The following is a 19,903-nucleotide window of genomic DNA, read 5'->3' as shown; positions in this document are numbered from 1 at the left end:
TCCTGAAATTATCTTAATTTACAAGTTCATTTGCATGGGGACAAGTGCTCTGAGAGGGCAAGGTCCTTCTCTCTATTACAACTAGACCTCAATAACAATTAATTGGAAGAATATTAGCTTTGCATTTATTTAATGCTTGTTATATATGCACCTGGCCCTGTTTTAAGTTATGTACACACGTACCTATCTTATTTTTGGCCGCACGGCTTGTGGGATTTTAATTCCCGGACCAGGGATTGAACCCTGGTCCTCGGCAGTTAGAGCCCGGAGTCCTAACAACTGGACAGCCAAGGAATTCCCACACATAACTGTTTAATTCTGAAACAGATCCCCATTCTTAAAGAAGAATTAACAGAGAAGCTGGGCTGTGAACTCAAGTGGTCTGGCTTCAGACATCATGTTTCTAACCACTATACTATACTGCTAAGTGAATGAATGATTTAGTCAATCGTTCAGACCGGTCTGAATTCAACCCCCAACTGTGCCGCTTTGTTAGCTGTGTGGCCTAAGACTCTCTGAACCTCAGATCCTTTATTGGTTTTCTGTTTGTTGATTAATTAATTAATTGTTATTGAAGTATGGTTGATTTACAATGCCGTGTTAGTTTCAGGTACAGCACAGTGAGTCAGCTATACATACATATATATATTCTTTTTTTAAATTAATTTATTTTTGGCTGCGCTGGGTCTTCATTGCTGTGCCGGGGCTTTCCTTAGTTGTGGCGAGCGTGAGCTACTCTTCGCTGTGGTGCGCGGGCTTCTCATTGCGGTGGCTTCTCTTGTTGCGGAGCACGGGCTATGGGGGGGGTTCAGCAGTTGTGGCACGCGGGCTCAGTAGTCGCGGCTCGTGGGCCCCAGAGCGCCGGGTGGCCCACTGGCTTTGTTGCTCCGTGGCATGTGGGATCTTCCCACACCAGGGCTCCAACTGTGTCCCCTGCATTGGCAGGCGGATTCTTAACCACCGAGCCAGCAGGGAAGTCCCAGATATATATTCCTTTTCAGATTCTTTTCCATTACAGGTTATTACAAGCTATCAAGTATAGTTCCCTGGGCTGTACAGTAAGTCCTTGTGGGTTAGCTATTTTATGTATGGTTCAAGGTCACGTTCCTCCTAGTTCGTGGTGAAGATGTAAGGTGTTGGAGGAAATTGGCTTAAAGACCCCACCCACGCACGCACACGTGAATGCACACCGGATAACAGTGAGGAGGGAGGTAGGAGTCGGGGAGGGCGGTGCGGGGTCACCGCCAGGCACGGGGTGTGGCCTCCTGGTAGCGGCCAAAGTCTCTGGTTTCTAGGATCTCCCCGCCTGCCCACGCCCTACCTGTGGCGCAAAGAGCTGTCTCCGCCCCCTCGAACCTGGGTGACCAGGGAGACTAGCGTTCGAGTGTGTCCTGGACACCAGGCGGCGGCGGTGGTCTGGGAGAAAGAAATCCGGCGGCGGGGAGAGAATCCTGCCCGGAGGCAGGGGGAAAGGCTAGCTGCCCCGCCTCCCTCCGCCAGATTTCTTCGGGGAAGGAGCCGCCCGGCACCCGCCCCCAACTGGCCCAGCCGCGTGGAGCGTCGGGGAGCCCGAGAAGCAGCCGACCTGCCGAGATGGAGGCGGCGGGCACCTGGGCGCTGCTGCTGCTGCTGGCGCTGCTGCTGCTGGCGCTGGCGCTGCCTGGGACCCGGACGCGAGGCCACCTGCCCCCTGGGCCCACGCCGCTGCCGCTGCTGGGGAACCTCCTGCAGCTCCGGCCTGGGGCGCTGTACTTGGGGCTCTTACGGGTGAGGGGGCGCGCCGACGCCCTGGCTAGGAGGGGGTGGGAGGGTACCAGGGCCAGGAGGGGGGGGGAACCCCAGGAAGACAAACCACGCAGCGAGGCCCTTAGGTATCCTAGGGGATGCGGATGAAGGGTCCCCGGGCAGAGCTGAGAGAGTTGGGGGAGTCGCAGGGAGAGGGGGTGGGGCACCCGGGCTAGGAGGAGCAGAATCCTGCCCCCCGAATCCTGGAGACGGCGTGAGAGCTGGAAAGCAGGCTCCAGGGGGCCAGGGGTCCCGGGTTAGAGAGACTGGCAGAATCCTGGGAAGGTTGGGAGGGGGGAGGGGGGCAGGGAACCAAAGGTGAGAGAGACGAGTCGTGAAGCAGAAGAGAAACTGATGGTGTGATGGTGGTGACTTGACCCAGAGGGAGAGGGAGAGGGGAGATACACGTGAGTATCCTGTGGAGGGGGCAGAGAATAAAAAAGAGAGGGTGTCCCCGGGGGAGTTGGAGGCAGAGGCTGGAGGATTCCAGGAATTTGTCTGCGGAGACCGATGGGGCTGGGGGGCTGGGGGAGGGGGGGATAGGCGGAGCTCAGCTAGGAGGGAGGGAGCTGGAAGTTCGTGGGACAGAGAAAGGAAGGAGAGAGAGACAGGAGGCTGAGGCAGTCTCCAAACTTTTGGCGGGGGGTAGTGAAAAGAGGCCAGAGGTTCCCCATTCCGGTGTCTTCCAGACATGGCAAGGAGGGGGTAGCGAGCATGGCACCAGTGCTCCGTGGTAGCTGCTCCAGACTTTGAGGATTTAGCAGTGGTTGAAAGGGGTAGTTGGGGTTGTTTTTTTTTTCGGGGATGGGGAGATGAGAGATTATGGGAGGCCACAGCTGCAGCTACCCATTTTTGCTGCTATAGGTCTGTGCTGTGGGAGCAGGGGTGGGTTCTGGGTTGTCCCAGTGTCAGAAGTTAGGGCTCTGCAGGGGGTAAGGGAATGGGGACCAGAGAGTGTGTTGGGTGAGGGAGTTTGAGCAAGGAGGACTCTTGTGGGGGAGGGGGGTGAAATGCTGGGAGCTTGGTGCAAAACAAGAACTGAATCTTCCAAAGGGACTACTTCAGTATGGGGCGAGGCAGGAAGGGCTTCTCTTAGGTGGCTCATCCAGCGGCAGGGGCCAGGATGGACACAAGACTTTAAAAGGCAGTAGACTTCCCCACGTCACTCACCCCTTCTCGGTCCCTGCTCCCAGCTGAGTAAGAAGTATGGACCAGTGTTCACTGTGTACCTGGGACCCTGGCGGCGCGTGGTGGTCCTGGTTGGGCGTGAGGCTGTGCAGGAGGCCCTGAGAGGTCAGGCCGAGGCGTTCAGCGGACGGGGTTTGGTGGCAACACTGAACGGAACCTTTGATGGCCATGGTGAGTCAAAAGGGGAGCTGGAGGCTGCTGGGTCCTTCACTCAGAGCCTGCCACCACTTACTCATATGTGACCTTCCACGCAGTTCAGTGTCTCTGGGCCTCTGTTTTCTCATCTAAAATGGGTTGATGACAGTGCCTATTGTGTAGGATTGCACTGAGGATAGCACGAAGTAAGCACTCATTAGTGACCTGGTTGTAGTAGTGTTATTAATGTTCCAGGTGAAGCCCCAGGGCTGGGAGGAAGAGGGAGAGCATCTGAGGCACTGGGAATCGGTGGGCAAACACTCAAAATGAGGGGGGCAGAGGGATTTGGAGAGGAGAATGGGGGGAATCAGAGAAGGCTTCCTAGCGGAGTTGACATTTGAACTGAGACCTGAAGACTGAGTGCAGTTAGTTCAGTGAGGACGAAGAGGTGAGTGATCCAGGAAGAGGGGACAGCCGGGGCAAAGGCCTAGAGGGCCATCCTGGCACCTTTGAGGAAGTGAGAAAAGCCCAGTGCAATTGAATTAGTAGCAAAGCTGGAGACGTCTTCGGAGCCTGATCACGCAGGGCCCGAGTCAAGCCAGAGTTTGGACTTTGGGTTTTTCTGGGAAAGGGTAGAGTCAGAGTTAGAAAGATCCTCTGGTTGCTGTGTGGGAGCCCAGCAAGGGGACTGGGCTGGACCGGGGCTGGGGCTGTTGAGTGGAAGAGGGGAGGTGGTTGGGAGAGGAATGCAGGGCTCTAGCCAGGGGATGGGATGTTGATGAGAAAGAGAGATGCTGAGGCCAGTTTGGGACACAGCGGAGGGATGGGTGGGCAGGGGACATCCAGGAGGAGGCGCCCAGAAGGCCGTTATAGACTGGCATTCTACAAGTGGAAACAGCTCAGACCAGGGAAGGGACTGTCCAGGCCTCTTGGATAAGGAGGAAAACAGTGCAATTCCATCCATCTCCCTCCCTTTTCAACCTCCAGTTGGCATGGGGCATGGGACCCAATAATACTCCATAAGTGTTGGTATCGATGGATGGATGCATGGATAGAAGGGTGGGAGGGAGGGAGAAAGAGGAAAGAGGAAGGAATGGTAAATGGATGGGTGGGTGAACAGAGGAATAAAAAGATGGATAGCCGGCAGGAAGGAAGAAATCTTCACTCACGCTGGTGAATCACAAAACACAAGGAGCCTGGATAATCCCAGATACCAACTCCTCAGGAGGAGGTCACCCTCCGATGCAAGTTAGGCAATTATTGAGCACCTCGTGGGCCCTCCTTCTTGCGCTAGGCTCATGTGGACTTAGGACAGGGCACCTCACTGGGAGGAAGGGAGGAATCCTGGGGAACGGGGGAGGGCTGGTCCCTCCTTGAGTCTAGCCTTCTGTGCAGGGGTTTTCTTCTCTAATGGGGAGCGATGGAGGCAGCTGAGGAAGTTCACCACGCTGGCCCTGCGGGACTTGGGCATGGGGAAACGAGAAGGTGAGGAGCTGATCCAGGCGGAGGCCCGGTGTCTGGTGGAGGCGCTCCGGAGGACCAAAGGTCAGCAGGGTGCCCGAGTGTGGTAGGGCCTTCCCTCGCGCACTGGGCTGGGGACTCCAATCATTCCACCTCTCTCCTCCTCCACCTTCTGCCTCTATCCTGCTGTCTCCCTGAGGGTCTCTGTGTCCCTCGTACTGTCACGTCACTCTTTCTGCCTCTCCTCTTTTTTTTTTTGACTGTGCAGCATGTGGGATCTTAGTTCCCCCACCAGGGATCAAACCCGCGCCCCCTGCATTGGAAGTGCGGAGTCTTAACCACTGGACCACCAGGGAAGTCCCTATTTTTCTGTTTTTCTCTCCTGTAAGTCTGCCTGTGTCTTTCTCTGTCTCTCTCCGTGTCTAACTCTCTCTTTCCCTGTCCGTCTCTGTCTCTGTCTCACTCTTTCTGCCTGTCTCTTTCCGGTCGGGTCTGGCCCCCACTCCATCTTCGTGGACAGGCCCCGCCCTACGTCAGCACCCCTCTGCCCGTCTCCATCACAAGCCCCCTCCCTGTCCCCTCCTCCCCAGGAAGGCCTTTTGACCCCTCACTGCTGCTGGCCCAGGCCACCTCCAACATCGTCTGCTCCCTCGTCTTCCGCCTCCGCTTCCCCTATGACGACGAGGAGTTCCAGGCCTTGGTCCGGGCGGCTAGTGGCATCGTCGTGGGGGTCAGCTCCCCGTGGGCCCAGGTAAGGGGGTGGGATCCCTCTCTCTCCAAAGGCTCCTGCCCACCTCTTTCAGGTAACCCCAGAGCGCCCTGTCCGCCCGCCCCTCTGCCCTGGTGCAGGGCCAGGCCCCCGTGAAAACGGCTGCCCGTCCCCCCGCAGACCTACGAGATGTTCTCACGGCTCCTGCAGCACCTCCCGGGCCCCTACACGCAGCTCCTCGGCCAAGTGGGCACTGTGGCTGCCTTCGCCACCCAGCAGATACAGCGGCACCAGAGGAGCCTGGACGCCTCAGGCCCCGCACGCGACGTTGTGGATGCCTTCTTGCTGAAGATGGCAAAGGTGGGGGAAGCTTAGGGTTGGGGGCCTCCTGGCCAGCCCCTACACCCGGGTATAGCTGGGACACTCTGTCACCCTCCTTCTTTCTCTCTGCACGTCGCTCTGTGAATGTGTGTCTGAGTCACTTGCATCTCTCCTTTTTCTCCTCCCTCCAACCTCAGCCCACACCCCCACACCCCCCCCCCCCCCCCCCGCCCAGGCCTCATGCCCAGTGACTTGCCACCGGTAATCCCCACCATGACTTCCCCCAACCCACACGGGAAAGTTCCTATGAATTACAATCTTTTACTTATGAAACCTTGCAATGTCTAATTAGACTAATAAACTCCTCTTTATTAATTATGTGAGAACAATTATCATATGAGAAAATTAGAATTAAGATGATCCCTGTGGAAATAACTCGTTTTGAATTGTACATACTTCGCAATTATGGGAGATATTCAGGGCCACATCCTTTGAATAAATGCAGCCGCCCTGTTCACGGAGAGAGAGATTTTTTTTCTTAACTCTGTGGCCCTTTTTTTTGGGGGGGGCGGCTACCATGTGGCTTGTGGGATCTCAGTTCCCAACCAGAGACTGAACCTGGGCCCTCGGCAGTGAAAGCACAGAGACCTACCACTGGACAGCCAGAGAATTCCCGAATTTTTTTTTTTATACATTTATTTATTTTTGGCTGCATTGGGTCTTCGTTGCTGTGAGCAGGCTTTCTCTAGCTGCAGCGAGTGGAGGCTACTCTTCATTGCGGTGTGTGGGCTTCTCATTGCGGTGGCTTCTCTTGTGGAGCACAGGCTCTAGGCGCACGGGCTTCATTAGTTGTGGCACATGGGCTCAGTAGTTGTGGCTCGCGGGCTCTAGAGAGCAGGTTCAGTAGTTGTGGCGCATGGGTTTAGTTGCTCCATGGCACGTGGGATCTTCCCGGACCAGGGCTCGAACCCGTGTCCCCTGCATTGGCAGGCGGATTCTTCACCCCTGTGTCACCAGGGAAGTCCCCTGAATTTTTTTAATTTTTATTTTTTTACTGAAGTATAGTTGATTTATAATGTTTCAAATATACAGCAGAGTGATTCGGTTATATATATATATATTTATATATATATATATATATATGAAACTGAATCATATATATATTCTTTTTCAGATTCTTTTCCATTATAGGTTATTGTAAGACATTAAATATAGTTCCCTGTGCTATACAGTAGGTCCTTGTTTATCTATTTTATATATAGTAGTGTGTACCTGTTAATCTCAAATATAATTAAATCTTTTTAATTTAAGAAATGAAAGGGAATGGGAATTCCCTGGCGGTCCAGTGGTTAGGACTCTGTGCTTCCACTGCAGGAGGCCCGGGTTCGATCCCTGGTCAGGAAACTAGGATCCCACAAGTCATGTGGCATGGCCAAAAAAAAATTTTTTTTAATTTAATTATAGTAAAATATACATAACATAAAACTTAGCCATTTTCAAGTGTACAGTTCAGTGGTGTTAGATATTCACATGACAACCATCCATCTCCAGAACACTTTCAACTTGCAAAACTGAAATTCTATACCCATTAAACAACAGATCCCCATCCTTCCCTCCCCCAGCCCTCAGCCCCCACCCTCCTACTTCCTTACTCTATGAATTTGCCTACTCTAGGGACCTCATATAAGTGGGATCACACAGTATTTGTCCTTTCGTGGCTTATCTCACTTAGCATAATGTGGTCAAGTTTCATTCACATTGCAGCATGTGACAAGATTTCCTTCCTTTTTAAGGCTGAATCATATTCCACTGTGTGGATATAGCACATTCATCGATCAGTGGACACTTGGGGTTGCTTTCACCTTTTGGCTATTATGAATAATGCTGCTATGAACATAGGTATACAAATGTTCTTCAAGATCCTGCTTTCTACTCTTCTGGATAAATCCCCAGAAGTGGAACTGCTGGATCACATGGTAAATCTATTTTACTTTTTTGAGGAATCGCTGTACCATTTGCCATAACAGCTGCACCCTTTTATATACCCGCTTGGCGACAGGGGTTCCGGTTTCTCCGTGTCTCCACCAACACTTGTCATTTTCTGTTTGTTTGTTCGTTTTATAGTGGCCACTCTCTTTCATTTTTATTTTTTGTTTTGTTTTGTTTTTGTTTTTGTTTTGCGGTACGCGGGCCTCTCACTGTTGTGGCCTCTCCTGCTGCGGAGCACAGGCTCTGGACGCGCAGGCTCAGCGGCCATGGCTCACGGGCCCAGCCGCTCCGCGGCACGTGGGATCTTCCCGGACCGGGGCACGAACCCGTGTCCCCTGCATCGGCAGGTGGACTCTCAACCACTGCGCCACCAGGGAAGCCCCTCTCTTTTATTTTTAAAACATTTCACCCCGAGAGAACTAATATCAAGAGCCCACTTCCCAACTTTCTCACACATTTATTTAAACTCCCTGACAAAGTTATAACTTGCTGTGCTGCACCCCAAACCTGGCTGTGCTGGGTCTCTACTCCCGGCAGCCTGTGTTCTCTGAGCTCCTCTGCCTGGTTTCCCCCAGGAGAAGCAAGACCCTAACACAGAATTCACTGACAAGAACTTGCTGATGACGGTCATTTATCTGTTGTTCGCCGGGACGGTGACAGTCAGCAACACGATTCGCTACACTCTCCTGCTCCTGCTGAAATACCCTCAGGTCCAAGGTAGGAAGCTTCTCCACCAGCCAGGCCCTGGGAACAGGAGGGAGGGCTCGAGAGGAAGGATGTTTAGGGGAGTGGACAGCCTGAGCCAGAGCCTGGAGGCGAGAATGAACTGGCATCCGGTGCGTCTGAAAAGCAAGAAGCGTGCGGACTGCCGGCTGCAGTGAGAGGTCTAGTAAAATGAGAAATGAGGCAGGAGGCGTCTCCGGCCTTGCCGCCTTGGTGGTACGTTGTGCACCTAATCCTGAGCCATGGGGAGCCATGGAAGGTCGTTGAGCAGGGGAGGGCAGGGACAAATGAGCATTTTAGAAAAATCCTTTGGTCTGTCATGAAGAGGTAAGTTGTAGGGTCTGAAAGAGGATGCCAGGAGCCCAGGGCAGAGGACAAGGTAGGGACCTAGGCCAGAGAGAACAAACAGGGCTGGGCCAAGCTGTGGGGAGGAGAGAGGGGTCCAAGTAGGCAGGTGGTGGAGAATGACAAGGGAGGGAGGCATCCAGGGACAGGCCCAGGGCTCTGGCCAGGGGACCGGGGGACCATGAGGCCATCCTGAGATGGGGACAGAAGGGATAAGGAGCTATTTCAGGGGAGATGCTGAAGCCATTTGGGGACAATTTGAGTGTGAGGGACCTGGAACCACCGGGGGTGGGGGGACATCCAGAAGGCCACGAGACACCTGCATCAGGACTGGAGATAAGAAACAAATTGGGGTTATCAGGGCACAGGCAAGACCTGAAGCTGTGTTGGTGAGGGAGGGTAAGTGGGTGAGGCAGGGCTGGGAATGTGCCCCAAGGAACTCCAGCATTTCAGGGTCACGCAGCTGCGTCCAGTGCTGTTGAGCCAGTGGGGTGGGCTGACCTGGAAGATGGGACCTGGGAGTCAGCTGCTATTTCAGCTCACTAGGCCTCTGTCCTTATCTGGGACATGGAGCTAGATTATGTTCCCCCACCTCACAGGATTGCTATGGGAATTGAAAGAGGAGAGATGTGGGCTTCCCTGGTGGCGCAGTGGTTGAGAGTCCACCTGCCAATGCAGGGGACACGGGTTCGTGCCCCGGTCCGGAAAGATCCCACATGCCGTGGAGTGGCTGGGCCCGTGAGCCATGGCCGCTGGGCCTGCGCATCCGGAGCCTGTGCTCCGCAACAGGAGAGGCCGCAATAGTGAGAGGCCCGCATACCGTTAAAAAAAAGAGGAGAGATGTGATGCCCACCACACGGGATGTGTGGGACCCGGTCTGCAGAGGGCTGGAGGACTCTTCCTCCCTGCCCGCCAGCCTCACCCCTAACCACAGCTGCTCAGGAAGATGGAGCGTCCGGGAACTCCCTGGCGGTCCAGTGGCTGGGACTCCGCACTTTCACTGCCGAGGGCCCGGGTTCAATCCCTGCTTGGGGAACTAAGATCCGTGTGGTACGGCCAAATAAATAAATAAATAAACCTTAAAAAATAAAGAAGATGGGGCGTCGGAGGGGAGGATCGTAGGGCCCCGCCCCACCTTTGACCTCCAACTCTCCTCTTCTTGGATGCAGAGCGAGTGCAGGCGGAGCTGACGCGGGAGCTGGGGCCCGGCCAGGCGCCAAGCCTGGGGGACCGAGCCCGCCTCCCCTACACGGACGCGGTTCTGCATGAGGCACAGCGGCTGCTGGCGCTTGTACCCATGGGAGTGCCCCGAGCCCTCGTCAAGACCACCCGCTTCCGGGGGTACACCCTGCCCCAGGTGGGTGTGCGGGTCAGCCAGGCCCAGCAGCTGTCTCTGTCTCGGGCCTGAGTCCGTTGCTATCTTTGTCTCTTTTTCTGAATCCTGGTCAGTTTGTCTCTGCATCTTCTTCCTCTTTCTCTCTCCTCTCTGGCTGACATCTTCCTTTCTTTTTCTGTGTCCCTGTCTCTGCATCTCTCTTTGTTTCTTTCTGTATACATTTTTCTTGCCTTTTGACTCTGTCTCTGAGCCTCGGTTTCCCCCATGTGTCCAATGGATCCTAATTCTACCTCCTTCCAATCGTGGTGGGGACAATCAGATAACGTGACAGGCAGGGAAGCAATTTGAGAACTGAGGTCCGACGGAGGCCCTCACCCTCCGGCCCTCACCCTCCACCCGGCTGCAAACACGATCAGGCTCTCCCTCCTTCCCAACACACACAACACACACACACACACACACACACACACTCTTTCTCTCTCTCTCTCTCTCTCTCTCTCTCTCTCAGTTCCTGCCCCTTCATTCCAGAGCAACTCAGAACCAGCACCACTAGGGGGCGACCTCTCCCTGGAAACCGAAGGTGCCTTCCGGGCAAGCTGCTCCCTCCTTGAGCTTCATTGTAGAATCCAGTTCATAGCAGTTAGAATCCAGTCCTGCTGTTTTCTAGCTGAGATCTTGGGCAAATCACTTCACCCTCTGAACCTCCATCTACTCTTCTTCTTTTTTTTTTTCTTTTAAATTAATTTATTTATATATTTTTGGCTGCGTTGGGTCTCCGTTGCACACAGGCTTTCTCTAGTTGCAGCGAGCACGGGCTACACTTTGTTGCCGTGTGCGGGCTTCTCATTGCGGTGGCTTCTCTTGTTGCGGAGCCCGGGCTCTAGGCACGCGGGCTTCAGTAGTTGTGGCTCACGGGCTCTAGAGCGCAGGCTCAGTAGTTGTGGTGCACAGGCTTAGTTGCTCCGCGGCATGTGGGATCTTCCCGGACCGGGGCACGAACCCGTGTCGCCTGCATCAGCAGGCGGACTCTCAACCACTGCGCCACCAGGGAAGCCCCAAGCAGGTGGATTCTTAACCACTGTGCAACCGGGGAAGTCCCTCCTCTTCTAAATTGGGAGTAATAATAGTATCATCTTGGGATTGTAAGGAATCTGTGAAACGATGCTTGTTAAACACCGAATGAGCTCTTTGTGCCGGGGGTGGGGCTCCTGTGTACACCACAGCAGCGACTATTGCTACAGCAATGACTCTTGCAACTACAGATAATGATAATAGCAATAACAGGCGTCTGTGATCGAGGATCTGCTCTGTGCCAGGTATTATTCTAAATGCTTTACATGTATTACCTTATTTAATCTTCAGAGCAGCACTACATCATTATCACATCGTTATCATCATTATCACACCCATTTTACAAATGAGGAAACTGAGGCCTTGATAGGTTAGAAGACTTGGCAAGCTCTCCCAGCCTACAAGCAGTAGGGGCAGGATTTGAACCCAGAGCCTATGCTTTAGCAGTGGTTAAACACTGCTATCTGCCTTTCTCTTATTTTAACAACATTAGCCTGACCTTTTCCTGAAGCCTCACTCACCTTCCCAACTCGGAGCCCCATTAGCCAGAATCCCTAACAAAGGAGATCCCTCGCCCTCTCCTCGTACTCCCTACCTTCCTTCACCCTCCACCACAGTCCTGGGAACATGGGGACTCTGATCTCAGCGGAAGGGGCTGCCCCTCTCCCCAAACCTGGGCAGGGGAAGCCTTCTTGGGCAGCCCCCATCCACCCACCCTTCACCTCCAGAAGATCATAGTGGCAGAAAGCTGGACTCTTAGCCAAGTGCCTTAGGACAGCCACAGCTGAATCACAACATAGCCCCAAAGTTTAAAAACAAACATAAAAATAACAAGCTCTGCCACGTCCAAATGTTGCTTTGGGCAAGTTGCTTACGTTCTCTGGGCCTCTGTTTTCCCACTTTTTGTTTGTTTTGGCTGCACCACGCAACTTGCAGGATCTTAGTTCCCTGACCAGGGATCGAACCTGTGCCCCCTATAGTGGGAGCACGGAGTCTTAACCACTGGACCACCAGGGAAGTCCTCCATCTTTTTTTTTTTTTTTTTTTAATATTCCACACTGTTGCATCATTGTTAGCCCTATCCTTTAATCCATTTGTACTACCGAGTTACAGACCTGACTGTTCCTAGCACCCTGTTTAACCAGTGGACAGTTATCTTCCCCGCCTTATAAGCAGCCTCTAAGACATTATCTTTCGTTGGTTTGGTTTTTTAAATATTTAATTAATTTATTTATTTGGTTGTGCCGGGTCTTAGTTGCGGCAAGAGGGCTCCTTAGTTGTGGCATGCGAACTCTTAGTTGTGGCATGCATGTGGGACCTAGTTCCCCGGCCAGGAATCGAACCCTGAGTCCCCTGCATTGGGAGCGTGGAGTCTTAGGCCATTGGACCACCAGGGAGGTCCCTCCCCCATCTTTAAAATGGGATCATATTACTAACTGTTCCCTAGACTTGTTAAAAAGATTTAGTGAGTTTGTGTGTATGTTTGTGAGTGTGTGTGTGTGAGTATAATACATGTACCTATTACATATGAGGCGATACATATGTAATGATTAATAAAGTGCCTGACACATAACAAGCACTCGATAAACATTGATGCCGCTGTGTTCCGTGAACCGGTCTCCCCAACACACCAGACTCTTGTGCTCCACCCTCGAGGACTGAAGGCCTGCGGGGTGAGGGATGTTTGTAGTTTTGTTATGATCTCCCCTCAGGGCACGGAGGTCTTCCCCCTCCTTGGTTCCATCCTGCATGACCCTGAGGTCTTCAAACAGCCCGAGGAGTTCAACCCAGGACGATTCCTGGATGCAGACGGAAAGTTCAAAAAGCACGAGGCCTTCCTGCCCTTCTCCTTAGGTATCTGCTGGGTCCGCCCCTGTCTACCCACTGGTCCTCCCACAGGCCTGGGTGTGAGGACGGTTGGCACAGCGCCATCTGTCTCCCCTCCAGGTAAGCGTGTCTGCCTCGGGGAGGGCCTGGCTCGGACCGAGCTCTTCCTCCTGTTCACCGCCATCCTGCAGGCCTTCTCGCTGGGGAACCCGTGCCCACCGGGTGCCCTGAACCTCCAGCCGGCCGTCAGTGGCCTTTTCAACATCCCCCAAGCCTTCCAGCTGCAATTCCGGCCCCGCTGACCTCCACCCCACTCCACCGTGTGGACCGGATGAAGAAGGGAAACTTGGGAGGTAGCAGCCTTGGCGGTTGCCATGGACATGGCTGTGTCTCCTGAGCCACACGCCTACACCACAGGCAGCCACTTTCGCACACCTGTAGCTGTTTTCTAGAGTCGGTCACACATATATTCAGCCTACACATGCACAGGGTCATCAGACCACGCAACCACACACCCAGACACACCCACGAGGGCCACAAGGCAACTCGGCCACGCAGCTTTCTACTGACAAATTTAGTCCATCTGGAATCACAACCACATGCCCGGATAACCCACCAACTCATACACAGCACAGCTCCCCCGGACCCACAACCCACGCGTGGGGATTCAGCTGCCGCCTTCACAAGCCACGGAAACAGCCACAGTGTTTGCAGCCCACGTGCCCTCTTAACTCATCAGACTTACCAGGGCCACCATCTCTGGGAGCCTAGAGCAGAGAACATGCCCCATGCCACCTCATGTCACCACACAGAGACCATCTCTGTCCTCAGCCCTCAAGTGACCGTACCGCTATCCAGGCATAAGACTGTCGTCATCCACATGCCCCCAACCACTGAACCACACAGCCAGCCCATGTGGGACACCCGCCCACCTCCGGGGTATCTTCCCGCTAAGATATACGACTCCTGCGGAGGCCCAGCCCTGGCCTCCTCCACACCTTCAGCCCTCAAGGGCACCCCTTTCCAGGCAGCCTGATCCCCCAAATGCTCCCAAATACAGACAGACCCCAGTGTGCAATTGTGCACAAGCCTGGGGACAAAGTAAACTTGGACATACGTGGAAACTCAGATCAGGGGAACACACCACACACACACACACACACACACACACACACACACACACACACACTCCAGCTTATATAACCATGTTGAAAACCTCCCCTGCTCCCCCCACCCGCCTCCAGTTAGACCCAGTGGATGGAGCCAGATTCCAACTCCCCGTTACAGGGAAGAGGCCAGGTCTGACGTCCTTGTGACTCGAAGGTCTCCGTTTTGCAATAAAATTTTGTCTCTGGCCCAGGGCAGGGCCTAGTATGTGTGTGACAGTGTCCATCATTGTGAGTAAGGAGTGGGGATGGGGGGGTCCACCCCTCCCTGGAGGCTAGGCGGGAACCGAAAAACATGGCCCCCGCCTACCCTGGCTGTTGACATCAGTAGCAGATGTGGAGGTGGCGGGGCGGGGGGGCGTGCGGGGAGGGGGGAGCTGTCCTGGGCCTCACTTCCGGTGAGGCTGATGTTGGAGGGTGGGCAGAACTGCAGGCCTAGGGCAGGGGGTGGGAGGCGTGCGGGTAGGGGAGTTGGGGGGCCTCAGTTAGGGAAAAACCGAAGGTGACCACTTCCCACCCTGGGCACCCTCCCAAACTGAAAGCAGACGCCGAAACACAAACCCTACCCTCACTCTGGCCTCTCCTGCCACCCTTTCCCTCCTCCCTTCTCTTCACTAGAGAGCCAGAAGTATCTTTTTCTTTGTCAATTATCTAATAAGGAAGTTTTCAAACACACACCAGTAGAGAGAATAGTACAATGAACCCGTGGGCCCATGACCGGGCCTCATTCGATAATCATCAACTTTCGGCTAATTTTATTTCATCTATCACTCTCTTACAGTGATTTTAAAGCAAATCTCAGAAAATAATTGAATACACATTTCTAATAGTAAAGGACATTTTTCCCCCCAACATTTTATTATGACAATTTTCAAACATGCAGCAAAGTTAAGGGGATTATACGGGAATACCCATGGGCTACCGCCTAGGCTCTCCCACTTCGGTTGCCATGCTGCATTAGCACATTTCTTTCCACCTGCCCAGCCAGCTCATTTTTTTAGGCATTTCAGAATAAATTGCAGGGAATTCCCTGGCGGTCCAGTGGTTAGGACTCCACACTTCCACTGTGGAGGCGCAGGTTCAATCTCTGATCAGGGAACTAAGATCCCGCGTGCCACGCTGCATGGCCGAAAACAAACCAAAAAGTAAATTGCAGACATCGACCTCTGAATGCTTCAGCAATGCATAGATCGTTAGCTAAAGTTTCCTTTTTTTTTTTAAATTTTCCATGATGTTATCACTTTAGTTTTTGGCTTAAATTCTACAGAGGTAGCACAAAACAGTGATATGATAAAAAATAGAAAGAGGCGATGGGGATCAGGTCCTAACTTTGCCACTTTCTAGCTGATGACACCTTCACGGAGGATTTAGCATCTAAAAGACTTGCCAAACTTAAAAGAAGAGATGTGAAAAATTCTGGAACTTAATAGGAACAAAATACGTGCTAAGTTCTTGGATTTATTATTACTACTTTTTATGTCAGTGTGATATGAAAAGGAATGAATGAGGTTTGAGGTTTCCTCCTTTTAAATTAAGGCAATGACTTGCTTTCCTTTGCACTCAAAATTCACATTCAGGGAACCTTGGGATCAGAAATACCAGCAAATTCATTTATTTGAGGAAGGATGGACCTTGCACTGCATCAATATGAAAGTTGACATGAATTAGGATGATTCCAGTAGCAGGCAAAAGAAAAACAAAAACTCAAAATGTCTTAAACAATAATTATTGGACCCCAAAGTAAAAGTCTTTACAATCAGTGTGGTGTTCAGTTTGTTCTTTTGGGGGGGGGTGTAAAATATACATAACATAATATTTATCATTTTCACCACTTGTAAGTGTACGATTCAGTGGCATTAAATATATTCACAATGTATAACCTTCACACTATCTATACCCAAAACTTTCATTATGCCCAACAAAGACTCCTAACTTATTAAGAAAATAACTCTCCTTTAAAATCCACTCTTTTTTTTTTTTTTTTTTGGCCACATGGCTTGCAGGATCTTAGTTCCCTGATTGAACCCAGGCCCACAGCAGTGAAAAGCATAGAGTCCTAACCACTGGACCACCAGGGAATTCCCTAAAATCCACTTTTTAAGAGTCACAACCGGGCTTCCCTGGTGGCACAGTGGTTGAGAGTCCACCTGCCGATGCAGGGGACGCGGGTTCGTGCCCCGGTCCGGGAAAATCCCACACGCTGCGGAGCGGCTGGCTCGTGAGCCATGGCCGCTGAGCCTGCGCGTCCGGAGCCTGTGCTCCACAACGGGAGAGGCCACAACAGTGAGAGGCCCGCGTACCGCAAAAAAAATAGCAAATCAAATCAGGTCTCTCCCCTGCTCTGCCCCCCAGTGGGGAACCCTTGTGCACCGTTGGTGGGAATGTAAATTGGTGCAGCCACTATGGAAAACAATATGAAGGTTCCTCAAAAAATTAAAAATAGAATTGTCATAGGATCCAGCAGTCCCACTTCTTGGTATATATCCAAAGGAAACAAAATCAGTATCCCAAAAGAGATATCTGCACCCCTGTGTCCACGGCAGCATTATTCACGATAGCCAAGATACAGAAGCAATCTAAGTGTGAGCAGATGAGTGGATAAAGAAAATGTGACAGGCTTCCCTGGTGGTACAGTGGTTAGGAATCCGCCTGCCAATGCAGGTGACATGGGTTCAAGCCCTGGTCTGGGAGGATCCCACATGCCACGGAGCAGCTAAGCCTGTGTGCCACAACTACTGAGCCTGCGCTCTAGAGCCCACGAGTCTCAGCTACTGAAGCCCACGTGCCTAGAGCCCATGCTCCGCCCAACAAGAGAAGCCACTGCAATGAGAAGACTGCACACCACAACAAAGAGTAGCCCCCGCTCGCCACAACTAGGGAAAGCCCACGTGCAGCAACGAAGACCCAACGCAGACAAAATTTTAAAAAAAAAATTAAAAAAAAAGAAAATGTGATGTAGATATATAACAGAATATTATTCAGCCATAAAAAAAAGGAAACCCTGCCATTTGTGACAAACATGGATGGACCTTGAAGTCATTATGCTAAGTGAAATAAGTCAGACAGAGAAAGACAAATACTGTATGATCTCACTTACATGTGGAATCTAAAAAAGCTGAATTCATAGAAACAGAGAGATGTCATGTAGCATGGTGACTATAGTTAATAAAACTGTATTATACATTTGAAAGTTGCTAAGAGAGTAAATCTTAAAAGTCTCATAACGAAAAAAAATTGTAACCGCGTAGTGATGGACGTTAAGTAGACTTACTGTGGTGATCATTTCACAACATATACAAATATAGAAACTAATATAGTGTTATATGTCAATTGTCTCGCAATAAAAATTAATTAATAATTACTTAATTAAGTAAAAGAATTGTTGTTGCCAGAGGCTGGGGGTGGGGGAGAAATGGGGAGATGTTGATCAAAGGGTACAGATTTTCAGTTACAAGATGAATAAGTTCTGGGGACCTAATGTACAGCATGGTGACTGTAGCTAATACTGTATTGCATACTTGAAATTTACTAAGAGAGTAGATCTTAAATGCTCTCACTATACACACCAAAAAATGGTAACTACGTGAGGTAATGGATGGGTTAATTAACTTTATTGTGGTAATCCCTCTGCAATATATACATGTAGTAAATCATGTTGTACACCTTAAATTTATTATTTTTTTATCTATCTATCTATCTATTTATTTATTTTGCCACGCTGCATGGCTTGTGGGATCTTAGTTCCCCAGTTCCCCAACCAGGGATCGAACCTGGGCCCTCAGCAGTGAAAGGGCCAAGTCCTAACCACTGGACCGCCGGGAATTCCCCATTAAATTTATACATTTTGGCCAATTATCCCTCAGTAAAGCTGGGTGGGGGGAATAGCCCCTTAGTGCATTCTGTCATATTTAGAATAAAAGCCAAAGTCCTCCTCCCCAGGCCAATGCCCTCCCTGATCTCACCTACTCCCTGACCCCCATCCATTCCAGCCACACGGGTCTTCTCCTTGAAGTTCCCTGCAGGCCTGCCCCCAGGCCTTTGCACCGGCTGTTCCCTCTGCCTGGAATGCCCTTTCCTATATGACTCACTTGCTAATTTACTTCAGAACTTGATCATAACCTCAGAGAGCACTTCCCTGACTACTTTCTCTAAAATGGCACTCCCCCCGCTCCCCTTGATATCTCTTCCCCAACTTTATTTTTCTTCACTTCCCATGTTGCAATCTGATAAATATTTCTCTGGCTTTTCTCCCTCTTCCACTTGGAATATGAGCTCCATGAGGGCAGCCTTGCTCACTGTGGAATCCCCGCCTCTGGCAGAGGGAACATTTCTATCCACCTGTCCATCTCACCTTTTTTTTTTTGGCCGCGCCTCACGACTTTCAGGATCTTAGTTCCCCGACCAGGGATGGGAGCCAGCACCTTCAGCGGTTCAGCAATGAAAGCACCGAGTCCTAACCACTGGACCGCCAGGGAATTCCCCCATCTCATTTTTAAAATGCGTTTGAGGGACTTCCCTGGGGGTCCAGTCATTTAAAAGACTCTGTGCTTCCACTGTAGGGCTAGGGTTCCATCCCTGGTGGGGGAATTAAGATCCCACATGCCGCACAGCGGGACCGTAATAAAATAAAAAATAAAATTAAAATACTATGTATAAAAAAATAAATAAATAAAATGCATTTGAAAGCCAATTGCAAACACATATTTGATACTCAGCAAATAGTTCTTGAAAGAACGAACACAGATTCAAGTTGGCCACGCACACAGCTGGGTCCACCGTGTCCTAGGTGTGTAGGGCCACCCAGCGTATTCAGACAAGTGGGCAGACCTTTGCACATATTTGCGTCCCCCCAAAATGCCACAATAATTAATTGACCCCTTTATGAAAGGTCTTTTACATGGTGGTGCGGACACAGTGGTACCAAAGATACCCAGTGCCTATACTCCCAGAGCCCACAGACCATGAGACACACGGTCACACCAATAAATATATTGTGACAACCCAAGCCAAAGCAAAGGACAAAGTGTTAGGAGTGAACAACACGGGGACCTAGAGTTGACTGGGAAGGCCCAGGCAGTGATGCCAAGGAGAAGGGACAATTGAGATGGGGCTGAGGGTGTGTAGGAGTTGGGGGCATAGAGCTGCAGGAGGAGGCCCTAAAGCTTGTGAACAAGAGAAAGGAGCCAGGTGGACATGAGGGGTCAAGGCAAGCAGTTTGGGGGTTTATCTTGGAAGGTTTGGGGCAAAGGTGGAAAAGGGTTTGATTTGGGATTGAGAGACATTCTTCTTGCTGTTGACAGGTTAGAGGGAGAGAGAGTGGAGGCCAGGAGACCAAGGAGGAGGCCAGAGCAGGGGTCCAGGTGGGAGAAGATGGGGATGGACCAGGGTGAGACCATGGGGAGGACAGCAAGGCCAGGCAGGAGAAAGGTTTGTGGAGCTAAATCGAATCCTCCTTGGCACTTGGAAACTTATTGAGGGTGGGGGCTGTCCAAGAGGACCCTGAGGGTCGGGCTTGGGTGGCAGAATAGATGCTGAGGCTGTCACTGAAATGGGACACAAATGACACAGCTCAGGAAAGGTGATGGAGAAGAGCCCTGAGTGCCAGGTGGTGGAGCCGGGAGCTCGCCCAGAGGGCAGTGGGGAGCCAAGGTTAAGCAGGGAGGGGACAGGGTCAGATTTGAGTTTCAGAAACATCCCTCTGCTTATGAATGGGAGATGGGCTGGAGGGAGTAAGAGTGGAGGCAAGGAGGCCTGGGGGGAGGCCAGGGAGGAGGCCAAGGCAGGGTCCTTGTGGGAAAGGATGGGGCTGGACTCCTCGGAGTGAGAAGAGGCAGGTGGAAGAGACAT

General features: G+C 51.6%; 1 protein-coding gene across 1 annotated transcript; it reads left to right on the top strand.

Annotated features, from left to right (window-relative positions):
• The first annotated feature begins 742 nt into the window (after positions 1 to 742).
• LOC111180830 (cytochrome P450 2S1-like) lies at positions 743 to 14,384 on the top strand. Its single transcript, XM_022585597.3, has 9 exons — positions 743 to 1,767; positions 2,979 to 3,144; positions 4,504 to 4,653; positions 5,160 to 5,320; positions 5,459 to 5,638; positions 8,164 to 8,305; positions 9,826 to 10,013; positions 12,776 to 12,917; positions 13,011 to 14,384. Exons 1-9 carry the CDS (start codon positions 1,594 to 1,596, stop codon positions 13,190 to 13,192), a joined length of 1,485 nt encoding a protein of 494 aa, XP_022441305.1. The 5' UTR covers positions 743 to 1,593; the 3' UTR covers positions 13,193 to 14,384.
• The last annotated feature ends 5,519 nt before the right edge of the window (positions 14,385 to 19,903 follow it).

Source organism: Delphinapterus leucas, chromosome 20, assembly GCF_059928025.1.
Source record: "Delphinapterus leucas isolate spDelLeu-1000000601 "Yukka" chromosome 20, BTC_Dleu_Yukka2, whole genome shotgun sequence".
NCBI lineage: Eukaryota > Metazoa > Chordata > Mammalia > Artiodactyla > Monodontidae > Delphinapterus > Delphinapterus leucas.
The sequence above is the reverse complement of the archived record's forward strand: the minus strand, read 5'-3'. Positions and strand labels throughout refer to the sequence as shown.